This window comes from Anser brachyrhynchus, assembly GCF_964034855.1.
Source record: "Anser brachyrhynchus genome assembly, chromosome: 9".
NCBI classification, from domain to species: Eukaryota; Metazoa; Chordata; class Aves; order Anseriformes; family Anatidae; genus Anser; species Anser brachyrhynchus.
In genome coordinates this window covers 17,875,890-17,898,198 of record NC_137703.1, presented here as the reverse complement: position 1 = coordinate 17,898,198, position 22,309 = coordinate 17,875,890, and the positions used below count along the sequence as shown (strand labels likewise).

General features: G+C 36.8%; 1 protein-coding gene across 9 annotated transcripts in view; it reads left to right on the top strand.

The window, feature by feature from the left end:
- The window catches only part of WDR33 (WD repeat domain 33), a 68,162-nt gene that overhangs the window by 31,146 nt on the left and 14,707 nt on the right, over nt 1–22,309 (top strand). For 2 of the 9 annotated variants that reach the window (XM_080605050.1, XM_080605049.1), the window contains exons 8-14: nt 17,722–17,848; nt 18,910–19,064; nt 19,200–19,278; nt 19,777–19,887; nt 20,701–20,795; nt 21,680–21,766; nt 22,008–22,147. In XM_080605050.1, the coding sequence (XP_080461176.1) occupies nt 17,722–17,848; nt 18,910–19,064; nt 19,200–19,278; nt 19,777–19,887; nt 20,701–20,795; nt 21,680–21,766; nt 22,008–22,147 (794 nt within the window). The other 7 variants (XR_013955181.1, XM_080605046.1, XM_080605047.1 and 4 more) reach the window with 7 other exon arrangements.

Sequence of the window (22,309 nt, the reverse complement as noted above, 5' to 3'; positions counted from 1 at the left end):
TAGCTGTAAAGAGATAAAGCTCTCGGTACAGGTTTATTCAAAACTCAAGGTTTTTATCACTCCCTAAGAAGTGATGTGGATTCTCTTTTTTTTTTTTTTTAAAGTTTTGTTGATCTAACATCTTTAAAATATCTAATATTACTAGACTGAAGGCCTTCTTTGAATTGCTTCGTTTGCTACATATGCAAAGCACACACGTGCTGCATAGTTCTGCAAAAAGTGATTGGTTAGATTAAGCATGCAAACATGATTAATCAACATTTCTTTTCAAAGCAGAATGCCAGAACATTCCAAGTGACAAATTAATTTTACATTGAAAATCCAAACTGTTATTTAATTTTGCTACTTCCAGATAAGGATTTTTTTAATGAAAAGAAAACAATTCTGAGGGGAAAATATTTTCATTTCTACTGCTGAAAGTATGTGTGTGCATGTGTATTGCAGTTAAAGTAACTGACAGAAATTTTATAAATTCAAATTTGATAGAGGAAAGTATTTTTGCGCTTTTTTTTCTGTAAGTTAAATGCTGGGGCCGTTAAGTGTCACCTTCCAAAGAAGCACAGTCTTAAGGATCAGCAATTCAGCCGTATAGGAGAAAGTTACAACTTTAAAAAGTATTTTCTTATATGAGAAATTTTACAGATTAACACTTCATCAGTTCCAGAGAGTTTAGTTTACTATTTGGAATGATTATCTTGATGAAAGCATCTGATACTTCTAGTTCTGCAGGATGATATTTTCATACAATATTTAGTCCTTCAAGTTCTGGTTTATGTGATACTACCAAAACACAGGTTAGTTGTATTTTTCTTTAAAATGTATCTTCTTAATGTTTGTCATATGGTATATAAATTAATTTTAGTAAAGATATGTAGGTAGATAGGTAGAGCTATTCCAGAAGATAGCTACAGCCACATAAGGAAGTGGTTGTATCACTTCAGAATATTTTTCTGGTGTAGCCAAGCAAGGTCTGCAAGTATCTTGTATATATTGTCTTGGAAGATACAAGGTTATATTTAAGTAATTCTTCATAAACATTGTATAATACTCTGTTTTGACCATTCATTTGACACTCATAGTATGTAGCTCACCAAAATAAGCTTTGAAAAGGAGCGTATGATTACTATTTAAATATGAGCCTGACCTGAGAAACTGGAAGTTATCAGTAACAGGGGACTGGAATATGAACAAGATGCTCCTACCATGTTCCCAAAATCTCAAAGTAAACTTATTTGCATTCAGAAAAGCTGAGGGATGTGTTCCCTTGCCGTCTTAAAATTGGGAAAAGTATGCTTTAGTAAAAAAAGTAAACCCTGCTTTCTGGTATGTGATGTCAGATGCACATTTTCTATCTACCACATGTGGAATAATGATTTTCCTTGCCTTTTTGTTTAGAATGATGGAGAGAGAACATCTGATACTGCATTAAAATCTTACTTTTTAAACTTCCATCACTTTAAAAAAAACACTTCCTGTAAACACGAAGTCATAATGCTCAAGAAACTAGCTTAACTATAACTGTTCTAGTCCTCAGAATATAAGATGAATTGGGGGAAAAATGTAGCTCAGGGTGTAGATTCTGTTGTTATTAATAGTAATTTCTAGACAGTGTTAGGGAAAATTAAGTGTAAATATTTATTAAAAAAAAAAACATTTGAAATTCTCATTATAGCTGACTTTCTGTCCTCTCAAAGGCGATCCTATTCTGGTTTATTTTTCTGTGTGCCTCAAGATTTAAGGAAGGCATGGCTTTGATAAGTATTTACTCTTCTCAGGTTGAGAATTTACATAGCAAGACTTTTTCATTGATCCTGGTTTAACACAAGGCCTAATTTTCGTTGAGAACTATTTTTCATCAAAAGCTGATTTTTTTTTTCCAATTCAGTATGAATTGGAAAATTCATTTCCAATTCCAATTTCATATGAAAGTAAAACATTTTCTTTTGAGAAGAGAATTTCCACAATTCTTTTATATTTAGAGATACGTAGCACAGCTTGATGTATAATTGGTATTCACAGGTAAGTAACTTACCATTTAAATACAAGTCTAAAGTTTGAGTTGCAACTCTTTTGATGTTCCAGGTATGTTGCCACTATGAAAATAAGTATTATGGATAAGTTAGTAGTTCTTAAAATGTATATACACACACACAACATCTCTCTCCTCCAGTCCAGTGGAAAGCACATTTAAAATCCCATGTTTACTTGGGAGATTTTTCATGTTTTTTGCTATTCTCTTACTGGTGTAATGAGAGCTTAGCAGAATTTTAGATACTGTGCTGTCTCTGTCTTTAGAGGCTTTCGAGGTGAAACTGGATAAAACCGTGAGCAACCTCTTCTGACCTTATAGCTTTGAACAGGAGGTTGAACTAGAGAACTCTGAGGTTCCTTCCAACCTGACTTATACTCTGATCTAATGATACTGAATTCCATCTGGCAAAACAGAGGGAAAGAAAGGAACAAAAAATCCTAATGATTTAATTTTTAATTTTACTTCATTGTTCTGTATACATACCTACATATTTCAGTCAGTATTTATAAAGATCTAGCCTTTATAATATTACCCGGCAGCACACTTTGTATTTTAATATTAGTTTTCTGCTTCCTTGTTTGTGTCCAAATTATCTGGTCCTGAAATATATTATGTATACAGTGTTGTAAAGCCTCAAAATATGTGCAAAGGTAAAACAGACTGCTTTCAAAAAAAAATTAGATACTGCTTTACTCTTTAAATTGAATGAGCATCATTTTGCCTATCTACTTTGTTATTACTGTTCTTGGAAGTATGTTTCCCTAGAGCATCTTTCTAAGTTCTGCAGAGGAGCTATAAGTAGACCTCTTATGTTTGTAAACATCATTCTTTCTGAATAGGTGAAATGAGTGTTAAATATATTTTTTTCTCTCGAGCAACAACATAAGGATGGTCATGACCAATTCAGTACACTATCCCAAGTCCTGACTGTCCTTTATCTCTAAGACAAAATATTTAATTTTCATGTTTAGGCATATTAACAAAGACTGTAAAATATTAGAACTTTGAGACTGTAAATTATCTTAAATAGGAAATCAGAAGTTACTTTGTCTTGAAATATGCTATTTCAAGCACTTGAAAAGTTCAAACTATATTTACTCTGGTGTTTCCATTTTTCTCTCAAAAATTCCATGCTTCTGAAGGAATAACACAAATTCAAAGAAACTGAATTTGAAGTGCCATGTGGAGAAACTGTGAGAATCCTTATGGGTTAGTAAAGATGAGTTTAGAAAGGAATAAGCACATCAAAATCTGTAGATGTAATGCTTCCTTCTGAATTGTAATTACTGACAAACAGTTGCACATGAGATAATTCGTGGGCAGCTACCAGACACATTTATATACAGCATAGTACGTGATGATTCTATTTTCTGAAGATTGACACGGTCTGCTGTTTGGTATGTTGCAGTGTGTTACTGCTGGCTGTTTGTGCCTGGTCAATAAGAATCCTGCCTTTTTCTTTAGGCCTACCTTTTTGTCTTATTCATACAGGATGCATAGGCAGAAATAATACTTTAAATTAGACCAGCTGGTGTAGTTAGAAAAAAAGATTAAAATAAAAATGAAAAAAAAAATCCACACCTGTCCTAAGGACTCTAGATTGCTTCATTTTAGGTCAGCTGACATAGCTGGTAATCATCAGGTGTTGCCTTTTTCCAGCAGATCTCACTCTGTGGTCTTAAACTCTCACTGCAACAGTTACATCTTGCTTTGCTAGCAGGAACTGCACCTACTTAAGGTGAATGTATAAGGCGTTCTCTCTGTCAATGCATATAGTCCCATAATCATTATTAGTTTGCTATTTCCTATTCTAGTGGTTAGGAATATCAATAATGTCAATGAAAGTGCATTTCTGTAGATCACTTTCTCCATTGGGAAGTCCCTGTTCTCCAGAGACTTGAAAGTAAGCATATGGTATCGAGACTAGGAAAATAAAAAGCTAAATTTGCTCAGACACCTTTTTTATTACGTTAAATTGAGTTATGCTCCACAGTTGTAGTCTGGAGATCTCTGGGCAAAGGTAGGTTCTCTTTCACACCATTCAAAACTTACCAGGAATATTATTTGCTTCCAAAGAAACGGAGAAAAAATATCATTCCTATCATCTATGTAAACATTTCTGTAGAATGTGTTACACTTGCTGATGATTTAAAACCAGGCACTTATAAAAACATAATCAGAATTTTTAATGCTAATGTTAAACTTAGAATTTGTGTTCACACTACAAAAATTGGAACGGTAGAGGCTTTAAATAGCAGGTGCTGTCCTGCCGTTTTTGTAGATATGTAACTGCTGCTTCCTGTCTGCAAAAAAAATCCTGCTTGCTCAAAGGCTTCTTCACATGCTGTGTGCTTCTCTCCAGCTACCATTTTATTTTTCCTGCATCAAGGAATTCTTCAAGAAATATACAGTCTTCCTTCCTAAGAGCACTTAACTGTATATGTTTCGGTCTCCATTTTCATCACAATGATCTCTGTGCCCAGTAAGTCTAGATGGAAGTACTGGTAATTAAATCTCTGTTCTGCATGATGGTCGAACTTGCATTGGTGTCTGCAGAACTCCATCCTATCAGGTATCATCACTGGAGCATCTAGCAAGCCATAGCGCTTCACTGAAACTTAAAGAAGGTTCTAATAATAATATTTTATTCCATAGTAATTATTTACCAGAAATACTAGAAGTTATTTTTAGCCTATTATGAAATATGTTACGGAACAAATTATTGTATTTGATTTTTTTTGCAAGATGTCAAAATGCAAGTAAGGAGTAAGCATTAGGCAGGTTTCCTTAAGAAATGCTTAGGAAGATTTCTTAAAGCTGTGTACATCACAGCTATCTAACAAAAACAGTTTAGTAGACATATCTGAAAATGAGCAATATGGGGAGTTGTTATTAAAGTTTAATGTTAGATTACTAATAGGGGACTTTCCTTAGAAATTTATGTTGAATTTAGTAGACATGAAGAACATCAGAATATTTTTCCTGCCACGTCTACTCTTTGCAATCCTTGCGCAGACAAGAGGACTCATGCGTAGGAGTGAAAAGCAAATTAATGTTTTCAATTTATTATAGTCTCTACTCTCTGGAGACAATTACTGTGAACTGGACATCTGTGTGGTAGCAGCTGCTAATCCCGGTGGTTTAAGGAATATGTTCTACTGATCAGATGTCAGGTGAATGGAACTCCAGTTCCAACCAGTCTGAATAAATTGGTTGGTAGTGGAAGGTGGTAAATTGTATTAATCATGTAGGACATCTGTCCCTCAAAAAAAGTTTCTTTTCATTCACTTAGAATAAAAATCTCTTCATAAAACTGCGAGGTATGTCAGGCTTTTATTTAAAGTCTACTTGTTTGCATATGGTAGCAGGAATGTTTTTTGCTGTTTATTTTGCCATAGGATGCATCTGTCATGCATCGCGTGTCTCACTGTAAAAACTTAGCCCCCCATGTTTCCTCGTGTGAAAGATGCACTGACGCAGAGGCACAAACAACCTCACTGTTGTGCTGTCTTGGGAAGGTTAGGATACTGCTGAAGGCATACAAATAATTAAAGCCCAGTCTCCGGTAGGTGAAGAAACTTATCCTTAAAGCCAGGTATTTCCGAACGTGCTGTGCCTTTTCCTCCACTGTAGTGCTTGTGTCGCAGTCACCATGTTCATGACACATCGACACTTGTAACACTGCATCTAGCAGCAGATAATTCACAAGGGAATATGTGATCCAAAACCAGAGGCTAGTCTAATGAAGGTGTATTCTGTGTATTAAAGCAATAACTGTATTTTAACTTGCACTGAAAATAAACTGTTGACATGGGATTATACCTGCTAAAGCTTCCTTTTTTTTTTTTTTTACTAACTTTTTAAGGTTAAAATGCTTTTTGATGCTCCCGAGTACAGGGTTGCTGTATTAACCAATATATTAAAAATCAAAATGGGCATTTGACAGAGCTGTCATCTTTTTGCATCATTTTGCCAAAAAATACCTCTTTCAGTTTCCTCAGTGGTTACTTCATTATCAATGTCATGCTTTAATATAGCCTGTTCGAAAACAAAAATGATGCTGTCTTCCATGAAAGTGATCTTTTTTTATTTGGTCTCTACTTCTGTTAGCATTTGAATGGGACTATGTACGGAGAATTATCTGTGTAACTGGAGAGGAGACTTAACTATTTCTTGCGAAGTCACTAACTCTATCAATAACTTTATTTTACAGAAGATTTCTAAAGTCCAGCTTCCTAAAAGAGAAATACTGCACTTTTCCATTCCGCAGCCTGAGTATTTGTACACAGCACAGACAGTACTGTAAAATGCTTTTTATTTGAAGAGCACAGATCAGTTCCATTCAAGGGTCAGGTTAGCAACCTTTTCCTGGTGGTGATTTTCCCTCACTATTTATATTCTTAACCTGCATACTTTGTTCCTTCTTTTATTTTGCAGATGTCCCATTTTTTCCAAAAGTACTGCCTTTTTGCTTCTGTCTGTACTTTCATATACGTTCCCAGTTCATTGTTATTATGTGGACTGGTTTGTACATTTCTGAGCCTGGAAAGGTATTTTATATTTCCTTTCTCATTTCTTCATGTGAGATTAAAAAAAAAAAACTTCAAAAACCGCTACAAAAAACATTGAGAGTAACTTAGATTCCTTAGGAAAGAACTTCTTTCTGAATCACATCCATGCAGTAAGCACTTGTTATGTTTAGCCTTTTATTTTAAACTGATTATCTACTTGGCATTTTCTTTTGGTGGTTTGAGCCCACTTTTTTTTTTAAACACATCTGTTGTTGGCTTTTTCAGGGTTGAGGTCTAGCAGATACCTTTTGTGGGAGTGTTTTCATATAACACGCTGCTCTAAAAACAGAAAAATAATCGTGTCCCATAGATAACTTGTTTATATTTTCAACTTTTATTTCCAGAATAGGAATAATAAAAATCTCTAGTACTAATAAGATTGCTTCTGTCCTATTCTTGTAACAAAGACGACTGAGTTAAAAATCTGCAGGCAAGATGAATGTTTCAGAAAAAAAAGTTTTCTTTTTTCCTCAGCATTGATGAGGAGATAATCTGTTCTTTTCTCCTGTGCATGCACTTTAAAATAAATGGACGTTCTTTATCCAGGATTCTTCTTTTTGTCCACATCACTTGGCTTTGCATATTTTGTATAATTATTTAATTTCTTCCCTGCCTTTTTTTTTTAAAGAAAAAAAAAGATCAAGACAATGTTTCTGGTGCTTACATGGAGGAGCATACAATAACATTTTGAGTTATTTGCCCCAGCTGTAGATGTGGCTTTTGAATCGAAGGCTTTTCTGCTTAATTCACAAGAATATTCACTTATTATATATGTGTAATTGTTATGTTTTTATGATACTTTCCTGCAGACCTCCACATCATTCTTCCTATGCTTGTTTTGGAGCTTTTTAACATGCTACCGTGTGCATGCCCCTCTAGATTCAAATACAGATTCAGTCACAGACTGCATTACAGAGGGAAACAACACACTTAATGCTGGTTGCAAAACAAATGTCTTTTTTATTGTTATTTCTTTGAAAAAAATAGTTTAAAAAATAAAATCTAACCTGTAGTCATTTCAAGAAACGTAGGATTCAACGAAACATCCAATCCATCTGTATTTAACATGGTGTGGTAGGGCTTGTTTAATTGCTGTATCCTCTATTCCAATCTTGAAAGAACAGTCTCTTAATGTGATATCATAGGCAATCTGTTTCACACCTGTGGGTTTTTTACATGAAGAAAAGCTTTCTTTTTTTTTTTCCCCTGCACTTAAAATCAAATCCTGCTGATTTTGTTCACATTGCTTCTGATGTCAGTAAATGGAGCTGAAAACAGCATTTTCCACCAATTGTTTTCAATGCTGTTTGCAACCCTATTTAAATTGTTGATAGGTCCCCTTGGCCTTTCTGTCTTATAACCACCTATGTGGTCTTTTATGTTCTCCATTTTTTTTTTCTCCTGATTTTTATGTAGCAGAATTATTTAAGATCTCTTTGGATCGTTTTATCCCGTTTCTTCCTGTTGACATCTCTCCCTTTCTTTGTTAGGTTTTATCGCGCAAAATCCCTGGTAAGTTTTCAGCACCATCACACGCAAAGAGTTTTACTGTTTGATCCATTCATGTGCTTGTGGAATTTAAAGTGGTACATGGGTGCGCATGGTGTTTTATAGAGCTTCATTTATATTTATACAGCCACACTCTCTACACAGCAGTTGCTTAATTAGGGGACCTATTTTTAGAAGATAAGTAAGTTTTGGGTTCCCCTGCTTAAACAGGGACTTCAGTATAATTTTTAAATCTGAAAGAGGAAAAGATTATGCAAAAGATTTCAAAACTAATAGGGGACTGGAAAGAGAACTGAGTCCACAGACGTAGTGGTGATATAGGAAAGCTCAGAAAAATGAGAGGAAGTAAGGGCATCAATAGTGCAGAAAATCGAAGCAAGACAATGATGAAACATTCCCTGTTTCTGTCTCTTGTGAGCTCAGCTTTTTCTTTGCTGCTTGGAATTTCAGTGGAAGCTATTAAAGCTCTATCAAGTTTCTGCAACACTATTTAAATCATTTTGCTCCAGCATTTTAATTACATTTTTGCACTGAAAATGTTTTTTTTCCATGTTACTCTCCTTGTTTCTCTTCATTAGCCCCAAGATCAGTAACGCATCGGACATGTTTGTAAGTCACTGTATATTACATGCCATTTTTTTCTAATTTTTGTTGCTGGTACACTACTCATTTTGAGTATTTGTCTCTCTTCATAATTTACAGCCCTTTCATTTTTTTGTTGTTTGAAAATTGGTCCCTTGCCCTTGAGATGAGAATTCTCCAATCTATTCAGCTTTTTTTCTGTATAGAAAGAATAGTGCTTTTAACTCAGGCCAACGTCACGTGCAATGCTTTCTGCTGCCAGTTTACTTCAGTAGACCTGCTGCTTCCTAGTTTGCTCAGTCTCGGTGGTAGTTTAGAGTGCAAAGAGCAGTTTAAATGATCTCTGTGTATCCCTTCTTGAATCTCTTGTACTTACTAATTGCCTGGATTGCTGGCTGAAACCAGTAAATCCTTTCCTAGAGGCTACACCAAATTTGACCATCCTTCTGTTGTCCCCCCTACCTTACCCCTGGGTCAGCTGTTCACTTATTATTGAGAGCAGTTGCTCATGGGGTATTTGTCCTAGAACCAAAGAAGATACTTTCCCTAACTTCTTTTTACTTAAAATCATTATTTCTTCGCATAAAATTATAAAGGTCCCATACTTATGGGATGTTCTATATTAGTAAAGTGGCTATCAAAAGTAGCTTACCTTTTTTTTTTTGTTGGCAAGAAAAAAAGGTTTGTGTATATATGCTGTTCCTTAAAGTGAAAAGCTACCTGAACAAGCATTCCTCTTCTGTGACTGCCCAGATGATCATCGCTGTCTCTAAAAGTAATCTTTCTAGTAGAGGAGAGAGTTGGTAGTATCTCTTCTCTCAATGGGATTTAAAGTAGGAACTTGCCCTTTAGTCCTAACCACAAATGACATTGAAACCTATTCTTTCAGTCAAGGAAGATCAAGTCAACTGAAAGATCTTGGTAGTCCTTCTGGGTAGGGCATTTTTATTAAAGGATTCTGTGTTTGTTTGGGAGCAAGGGTGTGTTAAGTTAGATAAAAAAAACTTCTCATCACCTCTTTAGCTGTGGTCCACCGAAATTTTTCCTAGGCTTTAGCAGCTTGCTAAGAATGTTGTCTGCTCATGTGGTCATAACAATGGTTTGAAACTTGAATTAGCCTCTAAACTAGGTATTTGAACTCTGCTTTTCTCTTGTGACAGACATAATTGCCAGCAGACCTTTAAAGAACTAACAGGATGCTAAAGAAAAGAAGTACTGAAAATGATTATTGATGGTTACTGTTAGCTTTTGTGGAAATACGTTTCTCTTCCCTGAGTTTGGAACTAAGTATTCCATCTCTACTGCTTATGTCCTTGACTGAAAATGCAATCAGAATCCAGAGCTTGAGGCCAGCTGGTACTAAATCTGCAGTGTGCCCTAATTTCCTTCTTTTCCCCTACTTTTGCTAAATTGCCATGATGAATTTTAGGATGCAAAAAAAATTTATATGATAGCTTCAAGTTAACTTACAATTTTGTCTAAATCAATGCTGGTTTTTTGGTGTTCCTTCTTTGTGTTACTTCTGCTAAAAATCTCAGACTTTCCTTAGTGGTGTGTTTAACACAGGTTAGGTGTAACAGGCAAAGGCCCGACGAGCAGGTGGAAACGCTGGGGATTTTGACATCTTGGTGGCAGCAAGTGGGTGGTAAACATTCTTAATAATTAAGTGATGAGCAAGTGTCTTAAGTATGCATTTAAAAAGAAATAAAAAAAAAACAAACCACCACTGCAGCTACTGTTGGGTCAGTGCATTTTAAATTTACCTCACTTATTGGGCATCAGTTTTTAGTACGTTTCCCCCCCCCTTTTTTTTAAGTGCATGTTCTGACTGAACAACAGTTGAGTAGTTACTTCTGAGGTAAACTGTCGTGAAGCTTCAAATTATTTGACATTCTAATCAGACTTGTGACGTTGCTTCACTTTTTTTTGAAGTTGGTGGTTCACACTATCAGCATACTCCAAAAACACCTGTTTAGTTTATGTTTGGAGGACTTCACTAGGAACATTTTAACGTGGAAGCTCACACTTTTCTGGGATATGTTTGGTTTTGTTTTTACAACAAAAAAAATGCTGCCCAGCAAATTTGTTTTATGCCCAGATATAAAGACACGAAACTGTGGACTAACGATCAACAAAATCATTGATTTTTTTTTTTTTTCATCTTTCAAGTTTACACTTTTTCTTCCCTTGAGGGACTGCCAGTTTTTCTATTCCTAGACACTGTTACACTGATGTGATTTCTGCACGGCATTATGTAGTAATTGCAATGCAGTATTAAACTAGAGAGCCATCTTGTCTGATGGCTTCAGACTGCAAACACTCATTAGATGCTGTGCAAGCTATTTCAGATCCAGTGGCTAGTAACAGGTACTTGAAAGGAAGGTGCCAGAAAACAAGCAGTATAAAACTGTGGGACAGTTTCTCTGTGAGGGAGTGGTTTTTTTTGGCCCCTGTGAGCTGATTATGTTATGAAGGATGAGAATTTTTCTTACAATTACTGTTCATTTTTTAATGTCTCTTGTACGTTTATTTTTAATATCATTAAATGTAAATACTGTTCTAAATAAATGCTTTCTGTCAATGAAAAGCAAGTGTGTTGCTGCTTTCGAAGTAGGCTGGCTCATTTTTGAACAGAAAATATCTTGTCCTAGCTACTTTACAGATACAGTAACAAGAAAAAAAATAGTATACTATCCTATCTTTTTAATTTTAAAGAAGCCCTACTGATTCTCTGATGAGTAACTGGAAAGGAATTGCAAGAAATGTCATGGGAATTTTCCCAGACAGGTGTGCCTAAGCGTGAAGTAAAATCCAATCTGCTTTTTCATAAATGTTTTAACTCTAACACTGTTGAAAAACCTGTCTTTGTCCACACTAACATATTTATTGAATAAGGTGTCGGACAGTTGTCATTTGGTGCATCTTTCCCTTTTATACTGTCCTATTTCTCCTATAATTTCTTTTAAGCTAGCTCTGAGCTTCCTGACTGCTTCCTATTTAAAACTGATGACTTCTCTATTAGAAATAATGACTGTCGCACTCCACTAAGCATTGTGCTGCATTTCAAAGCATCATCGCATAGGTGAACTCTGTGACAGAGATCCACTTAATGTTCTGCATGATTTTTTTGGCTAAGTGCATAAAAATAGTGGTAAGCTGAAAATCTGAACACGATTAAACAAAATTAATGAAAATGTTATATTTTTACATACTAAACTTGCTGATAATAATTCTGTGATAAGTCTACATAAAACTTAACTATGTCTTACGATTAGCAATTGTAAAACATGCATACTTCATGGACTGTCATGTAGTCCTCGCTGCTACGAGAATGTTAAACAGCTCTTTGTGTGTTACAGATGCTCTTCCCGTTACTTCCAGAGATATTGCCCAACCTGCTCTCAAGCTTATTTTGTCTCCATATGTTTTGCAACATACACAGGAAGTGACCTGATTGGGTGTAGATGTGGTAATGCTCAAAAATAAATTCAGAAAATTTTTAAAAAGGCAAATCCCTTTAAAAGGAAAGGTGTCTCTATAATGATTGTAGATTCTACTGTAAGTGTATTCAAGGATTTAGGAAAAAAAAAAAAAACACAATCCCTGCCTCCCCCCCAAATCTAAAATAGACATTTTCAGTTGCATAATTTTTGTTTCTGTTCAAAGCAAAGTATTTCAGCTTTGGAAGTTGCTCAGTATTCTGCCTTCACTGAAGAATTTAAACATTCCCTTTAACATGTGAGTAGTCCCTTATTTGAAGACTGAACCCTGCATGATCCAGTTTCCATATATACTGGAACCTAAATGTTTTTTCCCCCTCTGTATAAATCCCTATTTAAGACATTGTCATTGAATTTCAACTGATACAAAGAATTCAGATTCCTGCATGCCGTTACTGGTAATTGCATTTATTGTAAGACGTTTTCAGGGTTTTTGCAGTGCATTTGCCACTATGTGAGCACATAACTAGCGTTATGTTCAAGCTCTTTCTTGCTAACTGTTGTAGGTTTTTGCAGAATTCAAACTATTCACCAAATGGTATTAAGTCTTGTTGCACATACACTAGCACATACAAATTCTAAACTCATTTACAGAACTGCATTTTGGGGGCTTTTTGACTTCTCATGTTTGAGTCTGATTACCTGTTCAGTAGGGTCGAACTGGGAAATCTATTGTTTACTCACACCTGTTTTGTTAGAGTTTACCAATATTTTTTATCTTCTGATTTCACAACTGATAAAAAAAAAAATTATCCTGTTCTAAACAACTTTTGTCTGGAAAAAGAGAACTGTAAAAATGGGCTTTGTGAACAAGACTTGATTATGTCCTGTTTAGCTGCTAGTCTACAGAAATATTGGTGATACAGGAGACATTCCCTATGGGTAGATTAAAACTCTGTCAGTCTCTCCAGATACCATTTTTATAACGTAGTAGAGAGCTAGAGAAAGATTCTGTGAGCAGATTCTGTGTTCAGAAAAGAAAACTTAACTTTAGGGAACGCGGATCTAAAAGTAGTTTGAGGCATTATTGTTGCAGGCTGAAAGGACCTTTTCATTTAATTTCTTATTCATCAACCTCCCACGTTATGCTAAAAAGAGAAAGCATACTGTGTATGTAGAGGGTTTGTGCAGGATTCATGTTTGGAGTGGAGAACAGGAAGTCACCTTGCTCATAGGGCAGCTTTCAGGGGGTGCGTAGTTCTCATAACGTGATGGGACGAAGAACAGAAGTTCCTGGAATTAAAATATCCTTACCCTTATTGCTAACCTGGTCAGTGTTAGCTAAACGGTACTTAAGAGTAGTAGTCTCATTTCTGATAGCCAGGTGGTGTTCAGGTCCTAAATGGGATGTGCACGGAAGCAGGGAATCGCTGGGTTAACGGATAGCTGCCTGATACAATTTCAAAAGCCTTCCATAAGGATGGAATAAGCAGAATAATCTAATCTGATAGCGATCCGGAAGCAACTAACGAAGTCTAAGGGAATTATATGGAGAACAGAACATCTTTTTGTTAACGTGGCTGTTTTCAGTTGTCTTTGATTTGCAGATGGTCTCGTTTCTATTGTGCTCTATTGTGGATGCCCTGGAAATAGTCCCATACAAAGGGCCTGCTCCTCTGAGGGGTGTCTTATTCTTTCAGGGATACAGATTACAGGAAGGGGAGCACTAATGTGCGGTGAGGAAAAAACTTCAAGTCTGACTAATTCAAGTGAAGGGTACACAGCACTATTCACCCCCCATTTAAAATAGCCTAAGAGAATGATGAGCTCGTTTGTTTTTTGTTTTTTGTTTAAGTTCTAAGGAAGAAAGAAACAGCATTGTTGCAGTTAAATGTCTACGTTCATTCTTTAAAATATATGCTGTTAGAAAGGTCCATCTGTGTTTGAATGTAGATGTTACAAAAGTACAGGAAGATGCTCTAAAGTAGTGTCACCTCAGTATGTGTATAAACTTCCAAAAATTGCTGAGAAGGATCTAGAAATCCTACAATATCATCCATAACATCCGCTTGCCCATTTACGTGCCTTTGAAACGGGGCTCATTCCTAGGGGAAAGGAGGTAAAGGAAAAAGTTGAGCTACACCATTAAATGTGGTATCTATACACAGTTGTATTGTAAAATATATAGATCTGTTTACACGCTGATAAAAAGACAGTGATCTGCAGCAGTGGTTTTTTTTATACTATATATAGAATTCACTAAGTCATACATGCAGAAAATAGGTTGAGGGAACAAAATAAGGTCTTAAATTTCTGTGCACTTTTTCATACTTGTGTCCTGCTGGATTTGATCAAAAACTACTACACATCATCTTGTCACAGCTTGATACTCTTTTTCTACCAGCCAAAATGTCTGTTCAGTGTTCTTTAATGAACAATTCTTGAAATATGTTATCTAGAAGTATTAACAATCAGTATTTTAATTATCCAACTGGATTGTGACTATAGTTACTTTTTTCAGAAACTTACGTATATGAAAAAATATTAGAGAAAATTCATATATGAATTTTTTAATGCATTGGTTTTCATTGATTTTTTTTCCCTGCAGAATTTAAGATTTTGAGTAGCTTTAGTACACTGAAACTGACAAATGTTAGTATATTGTTTTGTGCTCAGATGTTCTTAGAGTGATTTTAAATGAGTTCAGTTTATCAAAAATCTTCTTTCAGTTGTTTATAAAAGTATCATGATTTATAAACAGTTCCCACACTTCATTTCATTTGTCCTTCAAGCATCCTTGCAAGATAGGAAACGGCCAGGAAAAGCGCTGTTCAGACGGTGCAGTTCCTATCCTGGCCCACTGGCTCTCCTAGGTCAGAGATGTCTGTCCAGCTGTTGGAGTTACAGAGCAAAAGCTGTGAGAGCCAGCAAATAAAGAATGCAAACTACAGAGGTTTGCATGATTTTTTTCTGAGCGTGGTGCTTGGTGGCAGGGATTCTGTACCACAGGTGAGTCTGGCTCCCTGCTCTTAGCAGATCATTGTGATTAGCTAAAAAAGGAGGGTCCCGTGCTTTCCCTACTATTGCTGTAGTACAGAGCCCGCTGGTTGAAAGATTGATCTCTAGAAAATTTTGGTTACCTGTCTTTACGATGGCTGTGTTTTTCCACAAGTGGTACACTTGGTTTCTTCTGATCGCTGTGGTCAATTTTCATAAGCTGCTGGTGGTTAAATCCTGCTGATCAGTACCTATTGATTTAGCTGCTCTGGTTAGAGGTTCCAAGTGTCTTGGCGTCTTGTTACTGCCTTTTAACTTTGTGGTTTGGAGTTGATATGCAATAACTGTCCAGTCTGGCCTCCAAGAAGCTCATCACTCCTGTACTGCCCATCATCATCACTCCCTTTTGAAACTTTTTACAGGATGGGTGCATCAGTTGCTCTGTTTCAAAGAGTGGCTCTGAACTTGAAGGCTCAGTCTGAGCCTTTCTTTCCCTGGGATATGTATTTGGGTTGGCTTAGCTCATGTTAGATCTCCAAAGAAAAGCCTAAATCAGGCATTGCACAAGGTGAGCTTTTATCCAGAGATGGCCTTTTGCCAGCATCACTCATTTTCCAGATGCAATCTCACCAAGCAGAGAATAGCTCTTTGTCTCTAAGCATTGTTCCATTACTAAATCTCTTTATTTCAGGAGCAGCAAGGCCAATGTAATTCATGTCCATGTGGGTAGTTATTTTATTTTTTTGCTGGCCTTTTTTTTTTTTTTTTCTTATCTATGATATTACTAGAGTATTCTGGTCTGAACATATTTTCATATGGTTCAGCCAGTTATAAACCGTAATAGAACATTTCTGTTGTTGCCCTTGCTGTCTTTCTGGGGGCTGCAGGATAACAGGTGCCTACGGAATATTGTCAGTTGAAAATTTGCAAGCATGAATTTGCTTTTCACTATTGAGGGAAAGTTCGTTCTTACTACTGGCAGAATTGCTCCTCCCAAATAAACACACAGAAGCAAGCCTTGCTCAGCCTTCAGCTTCCTGTTTCATCTGAAATGGACTTAGCCAGAGCAAATCCAAACAGACAGTACCTTCTAGTTCTTTCTGCTCCAGAAGAACCAGAGAGAGAGAAGAAACAATACCTCTCGGAGTGCCCCTGTGTTGGTAGGAAAGACCAGCACATGTATAGTCTTTGCAGCTTGAGGATCCTGCTCTTCCCTGAGACCATGCGTGTTCTGAGGCCAATTCTGCCTGCTGTGACTGGGGGAGGAGAATTGGCTTTCTTCATCCATACTTTCAATCCATTCAATCCTTGAAGTTGTTACCTGTATGTTCACCAAAGTTGTATTCATTTCTTCTTGGGTCAAGAAGTTGCACTCATTTGATGGAAAGTGTGCTTTGTGTGTTTAAATTTTGCTTGTAAGATAGAAGTATAATGCTTTTCCTAGTTGGAGTTTTCTGTGCCCTCAAGAAAATTTCAAGTCATTAATTTCTAATGTTTTGTTGAGTTGAGACCTATATTAAGTAAGCTTGTGCTGCTTCAAGTTACGTGTTCCACCTTGAAGGAAGGCAGTACCTGGAAGAACTGTCTGATAGGACATATTTGGCTTTGATGCAACATGCTACCATTTTTCCATACCATTTTATGACTTTAGTGCCTCTTTGTTAAAGACAGCCCTTCTTTTCTCATCTTGCTTTTTTCTTTACTTATTGCATGCTGCCTCATTCTCTGGCATTGACTGTTGCTGTTGGCTTTCTATTGAAGTGGGATGGCATGGAGAGATACTAGAGAAAGAAATTATCATTCATTATTTCTTGTGTAAATTCCTGTATTCCAGCTCAGAAACCTCCTCATTTTATTGTGTAGCAGTAATAAGCATTTCTTCTTGGCAGATTTTATATCACCTGAGCAGCACAGATTCTCTGGTAAGGTCAGTCAGTCAGTTTAAACTGAAATGATATCATGAGGGTTTTTCTCTCCTAACTCTTGACTGTTAGAAAAACCTGAATCCTTTTGGCCTGATAACAGGTTACATCTCATAAGATTTCTTTTCATCATGTGCTAATTTAGTTTTCAGATCCATTATTTAATTTCTTTACTTATTTTCTGACAGAATGACAAAAGAGTACTACTGATAGGATGGGAACAAATACATGTTTGCCTTTCATTTCTACAGTACTTTACAGAAAGTGAAGTGTCACAGTGTATTTTCCTTTAACGCCTCTGTGGAAATGCTTCTTCAGCATGTGTTTAAAATACTGTGTAATAGTATGGGGCCAAAGCCCCCCCCCCCCCCCCCCCCCAAAAGGAAGTATCAGTTTTAGCAGAAATATCTTAGAGAATGTTTATGTTGAAGTGAGCTTGGTTTATGAGCTGTAATCTGAGAAGATGCTCCCAGTGATTAGTACTATCTAACTATCCTGGGAGAGTTTTTCTTTAGCTTGATTTTGTGTTTTGTGAACAGTGCTGTGAGATTTTTTTTGTTTAGTTTTACATTACAATTATATTAAGTATATTAAGTAACCCCTTAATTTTTGGTGTCTTTTCAATTTCAATTAAATTTCTAAATGAATGGCTTTTATGTTATTAACAGGACACGGAGCAGATGTGAAATGTGTTGACTGGCATCCAACAAAGGGTTTAGTTGTATCAGGAAGTAAAGATAGCCAACAGCCGATCAAGTTCTGGGATCCAAAGACTGGCCAGAGCCTTGCCACTCTGTAAGTTCATGTCCACAGACTTTGCGTTGCTCAAGTACAAGCTATCTGCATAAAACCACTGTCTCTTTTTAGCTTTTTGCCTCATGTCTTTTCAGCCATACACAGTTGCTTCAAATAGAAAGCTAGTGCTTTAGCTGTGCCAGAAAATCTAGAGATTAGATCAAGTCTGAACTTTGAAAATTGTGACTTAAATGTTCCTTCTTTAAATTGAATTTGTCCTTATTCATAGATATCCTAGTCATACAGTTCTCATTTGAAAAACAAATGAAATATGTGTTTAACTGGCAGATCAAAAATTTCTTATGCTGCAGTAAAAACATGAACAGTAACTGAATTCTGTTTCAATGAGCACTACCAATTCCTCTGAAATACAAAGAAACAATATCAAGGCACAGGGCCTTTGCACAGAAAGCTGTAGTATTCTGGTTTAGCAGCCTGAACTAAGTGTGCCCAGTTCTGGGCTCCCCAGTTACCAGAGGGACAGAGAAGTACCGGAGGGAGTTTGGAGGAGGGCTCCTAAGAGGATCGATCAGAGGACTGGTGCACCTGTCACACAAGGACAGGCTGAGAGAACTGGGCCTGTTTAGCCTGGAGAAGAGGAGACTGAGGGGAGATCTCATAAACATATATTTAAATACCTGAGGTGAGGGTGTCGAGAGGATGGAGCCAGTCTCTTTTCAGTTGTGCCCAGCGACAGGACGAGAGGCAACGGGCACGAACTGAAGCACGGGAGGTTCTGGCTCAATAAGAGGGGGCACTTCTTTACTGGGAGGGTGACAGAGCACTACAACAGGTTGCCCAGAGAGGATGTGGAGTCTCTTCTCTGGAGATATTCAAAACCCGCCTGGGTGCCAACCTGCACAAGGTGCTCTAGGTGATCCTGCTCTGCGGGGGGGTTGGACTAGATGATCTTCAGAGGTCCCTTCCAACCTCAGCCATTCTGTGATTCTGTGAAGTACTTTATTGCTGACCTAAATATTTGGAACTGGTAAATAATCATGTTTGATTTATCTGAGAAATTGGTTTCTGTACAAACAGTGCTTTTCTTTCTGTACTTGCAGACATGCTCATAAAAACACAGTGATGGAGGTGAAACTGAATCTGAATGGCAACTGGCTGCTAACTGCTTCTCGTGACCATCTCTGCAAGCTCTTTGATATTCGTAATCTAAAAGAAGAACTTCAAGTCTTCAGGGGTCATAAGAAAGAGGCCACAGGTCAGCTTTTCTTACATTTTTGTGAATTTTTATTAGTAAGTTTGGATTAAAAATGAAAGTTTTTGAGATTCTGATTTACATGAATTAGGAGTTCTAGCATTGTACTTTCTGATTGTGGTTTATTTTGTGTTTCAGCTGTGGCCTGGCATCCTGTTCACGAAGGGCTGTTTGCCAGTGGGGGATCTGATGGCTCTTTGTTGTTCTGGCATGTTGGGTACGTGGCATTTTTACCAGCACATTGGAAAAGATGTTGATCAGATGTGCAAGCCATAATACCAAACATAAAATATACTTTTCACCTTTGAATGCATGTGTATGATATAAATTTCCTCTGTCACTGAGGATGTTTGTGAATAGGCTTCATTTCTGAAGTTTTTCTGTTCGGTTACATTTTAAAGGATACAATAGCTCATACAGAAAGCAGTCTTTTGTTGAGGGGGTGATGAATGATTGAAGCTCCTAGTTTCTTAGAGTGGGTTTCTCATGAGACGTTGTAATTTTGCTTTTAAATATACAGTTAAAAAAAAATTCCTATGTGACTGAATTCCCTACTAAGTACATCTGGGTACAATGGATTCATGCAACAGAAAAATAACTAAAATTTTTAGCAAAGTGGGGGACAGAGGAATAGGAACAACTGAATAGCAAAAGTTTTATATTGTATCTGTAGCAGACATTCGTGTGTGTAACAATTGATGTTTTGATGCATCAGGGTTGAGAAGGAGGTTGGTGGAATGGAAATGGCCCATGAAGGAATGATCTGGAGTTTGGCATGGCATCCCCTTGGACACATTCTCTGTTCAGGCTCAAATGATCACACCAGGTATTTCAAAGTATTTAAAGAAAAGATCTAAGGGAATGTACGGGCATTTAGAAACTGAAAGGGTGCGTGACATTGGTGAGCAAAGAATAGATCAGGATAGTTTGGATACACAACCAGTAGGGGAAGCAGAGAGAACTTACTTAAGTGGGAAGGCACTGATGTGTTTTACATGAAAATGTAGAGTGTTATCTCACTTGTCTTTCACCTAAGGAAGCCTTAAGAAATGAAAGGTTTGGGGATTGTGTGAGTTTTGAAATCTACCAAGAAACTTGTTAAAAAGGAAGTATTGTTTTTTGGCGAAGAAATATTCCCATCTCCAGTGTTTTTCCCTCAGGTCATCTGCTGGTCATGTCCGTCTTTTCACATTACAAATGTATTTTGAGGCATGTAGTTTGTGCTATGAATCTTTTAGGTAGAATATGCTGTAAACATGGAGTATTTTATAAGCAGAGTGATTTTTTGTGTATAGATATGTGCTTTGACAGGGTTAGTTTTATGTGAAGAATGTATGTAAATCAAGTTGTAAGTTCTTGGAACGGGCTGGATATCGGTGATACTGCTGCATTGTACTTGCATCCCTTATGCATTGAAGCATCTTCTGAATTGTAACTATACAGTTCAGTATGGTAATTGTTGGGATTTTTTTGTTTGAACCTCAGAGCTGATGTTCAGATGCAGTGCTGAACTTGATGAGGAGGAGCTGAACCCTTGTATAATCAAGATACTAAAATTTAAATAAGCAAGCAGTAATTACGTTAAAAGTACTTAATATTCTTGACTTTCTACTGAGATCGTATGACTTCCTTTTGACAGCAAGTTTTGGACTCGAAATCGGCCTGGAGATAAAATGAGAGATCGTTACAACTTGAATCTGCTGCCTGGAATGTCAGAGGATGGTGTGGAGTATGGTAAGGCCATTTCCATGAGTATGGAGAAAAGAGGGTTTGGGGTTAGGAACAAGCCTAGGGCATTTAGCTGACATTAGAATGCAGCTTCTGGGTAAGGTGATGAAACAGTATAGTATTGGTGACTAGCTAGATAAAGATATCCTTTTTTACATAAATAATCTTATTCCCCATGTTTTCAGCAAGCACTATTCCAACAATTTGTCTTCTTTTATTCTACAGCTCCAGGAGGTAAGACGTGCTCTGTCAGTCACAGAAAGGAGGTTTGGCTCCCCTCTGGCACTGTCTCCAGATTACTTTTCTTCTTGGAAACTTCATGTGACTGCAAGACTTTCCTCAGTCCTGAACTACACCAGGAAGACCTTTCAAATTATTCAACTTGACTCAAATCTTTAAAATTTTACCCTCCTCCCTCTTAAGAATTCTTCTAATTTTGTGCTGCTCAGGGTTGCCCAGCTCTACAGCATGCGTCAGCAACCTTTTAATTCCCAGGATTGCATCTGTTTATTAATGTTTCTTATTACTTGCCCCTTTGGGTTTGGGAATGACAAAATGCATTATTTTAATCTGATTTAAGTTTTAAACTACATGCATTTGTTGTAACAAAAATGGGAATGGGTATGAGATGATATTTCCTTTTCGGACCCCCTACGCTAAATATCACTTTTCTTAAAAGTATATAATTTCTGTTCTTTTGGGGTGTTTTATGAATCTGAATTGTCAATTCTTTTAATATCTGTAATTCATGTATGAGATCTAAAAACTGACCCAGCAGCTGTGAAATGCATAATGGTGTCGACGGAAAAAGCATGTGAGAATCTGAAAGAATTAAATTATAATGTAAAGCAAAAGTTTTTCAAGTATAAATATTTATTGTTTTCCTGTAGATGATTTGGAACCCAACAGCCTAGCAGTTATCCCTGGGATGGGAATACCCGAACAATTGAAAATAGCCATGGAGCAAGAGCAGATGGGTAAGTAGTAGGTATAGGGAGGCATTTTCCTGAGCCATCCAGATACTGTGTAACTCCTCTTTCATTCCTTTCATATAATTGGGCAGCACAGCTGTTGTTTTCTGAGGTTCTTAAATGCATATTTTCAGTGTAAAGGAAGAGTTGAGAACCTCGTGGTGTCTTTTGTTAAATAACCTGTAAGGAGAATAACAAGATTACTCTGTAACCTGTATTGCACTGTATGTTTTTCCTGGTGTTAAAGGGAAAGATGAGTCCAATGACATTGAAATGACAATCCCAGGACTGGATTGGGGAATGGAAGAAGTAATGCAAAAGGACCAAAAAAAGGTGCCACAGAAAAAAGTGCCCTATGCAAAACCAATACCAGCACAGTTTCAGCAGGTAAGTACTGATAAACAACAAACACTGGAACCACTTATAATCCCAGCTTCAAAATGTTTGTGGCTCTTGGAGTGTTTGGATTTCCGACATCATCTCTTGTATCAACATCCAGTGCAAAATAATTTACCACATTAGTTAAATTATTATTTAAGGATAAAATAT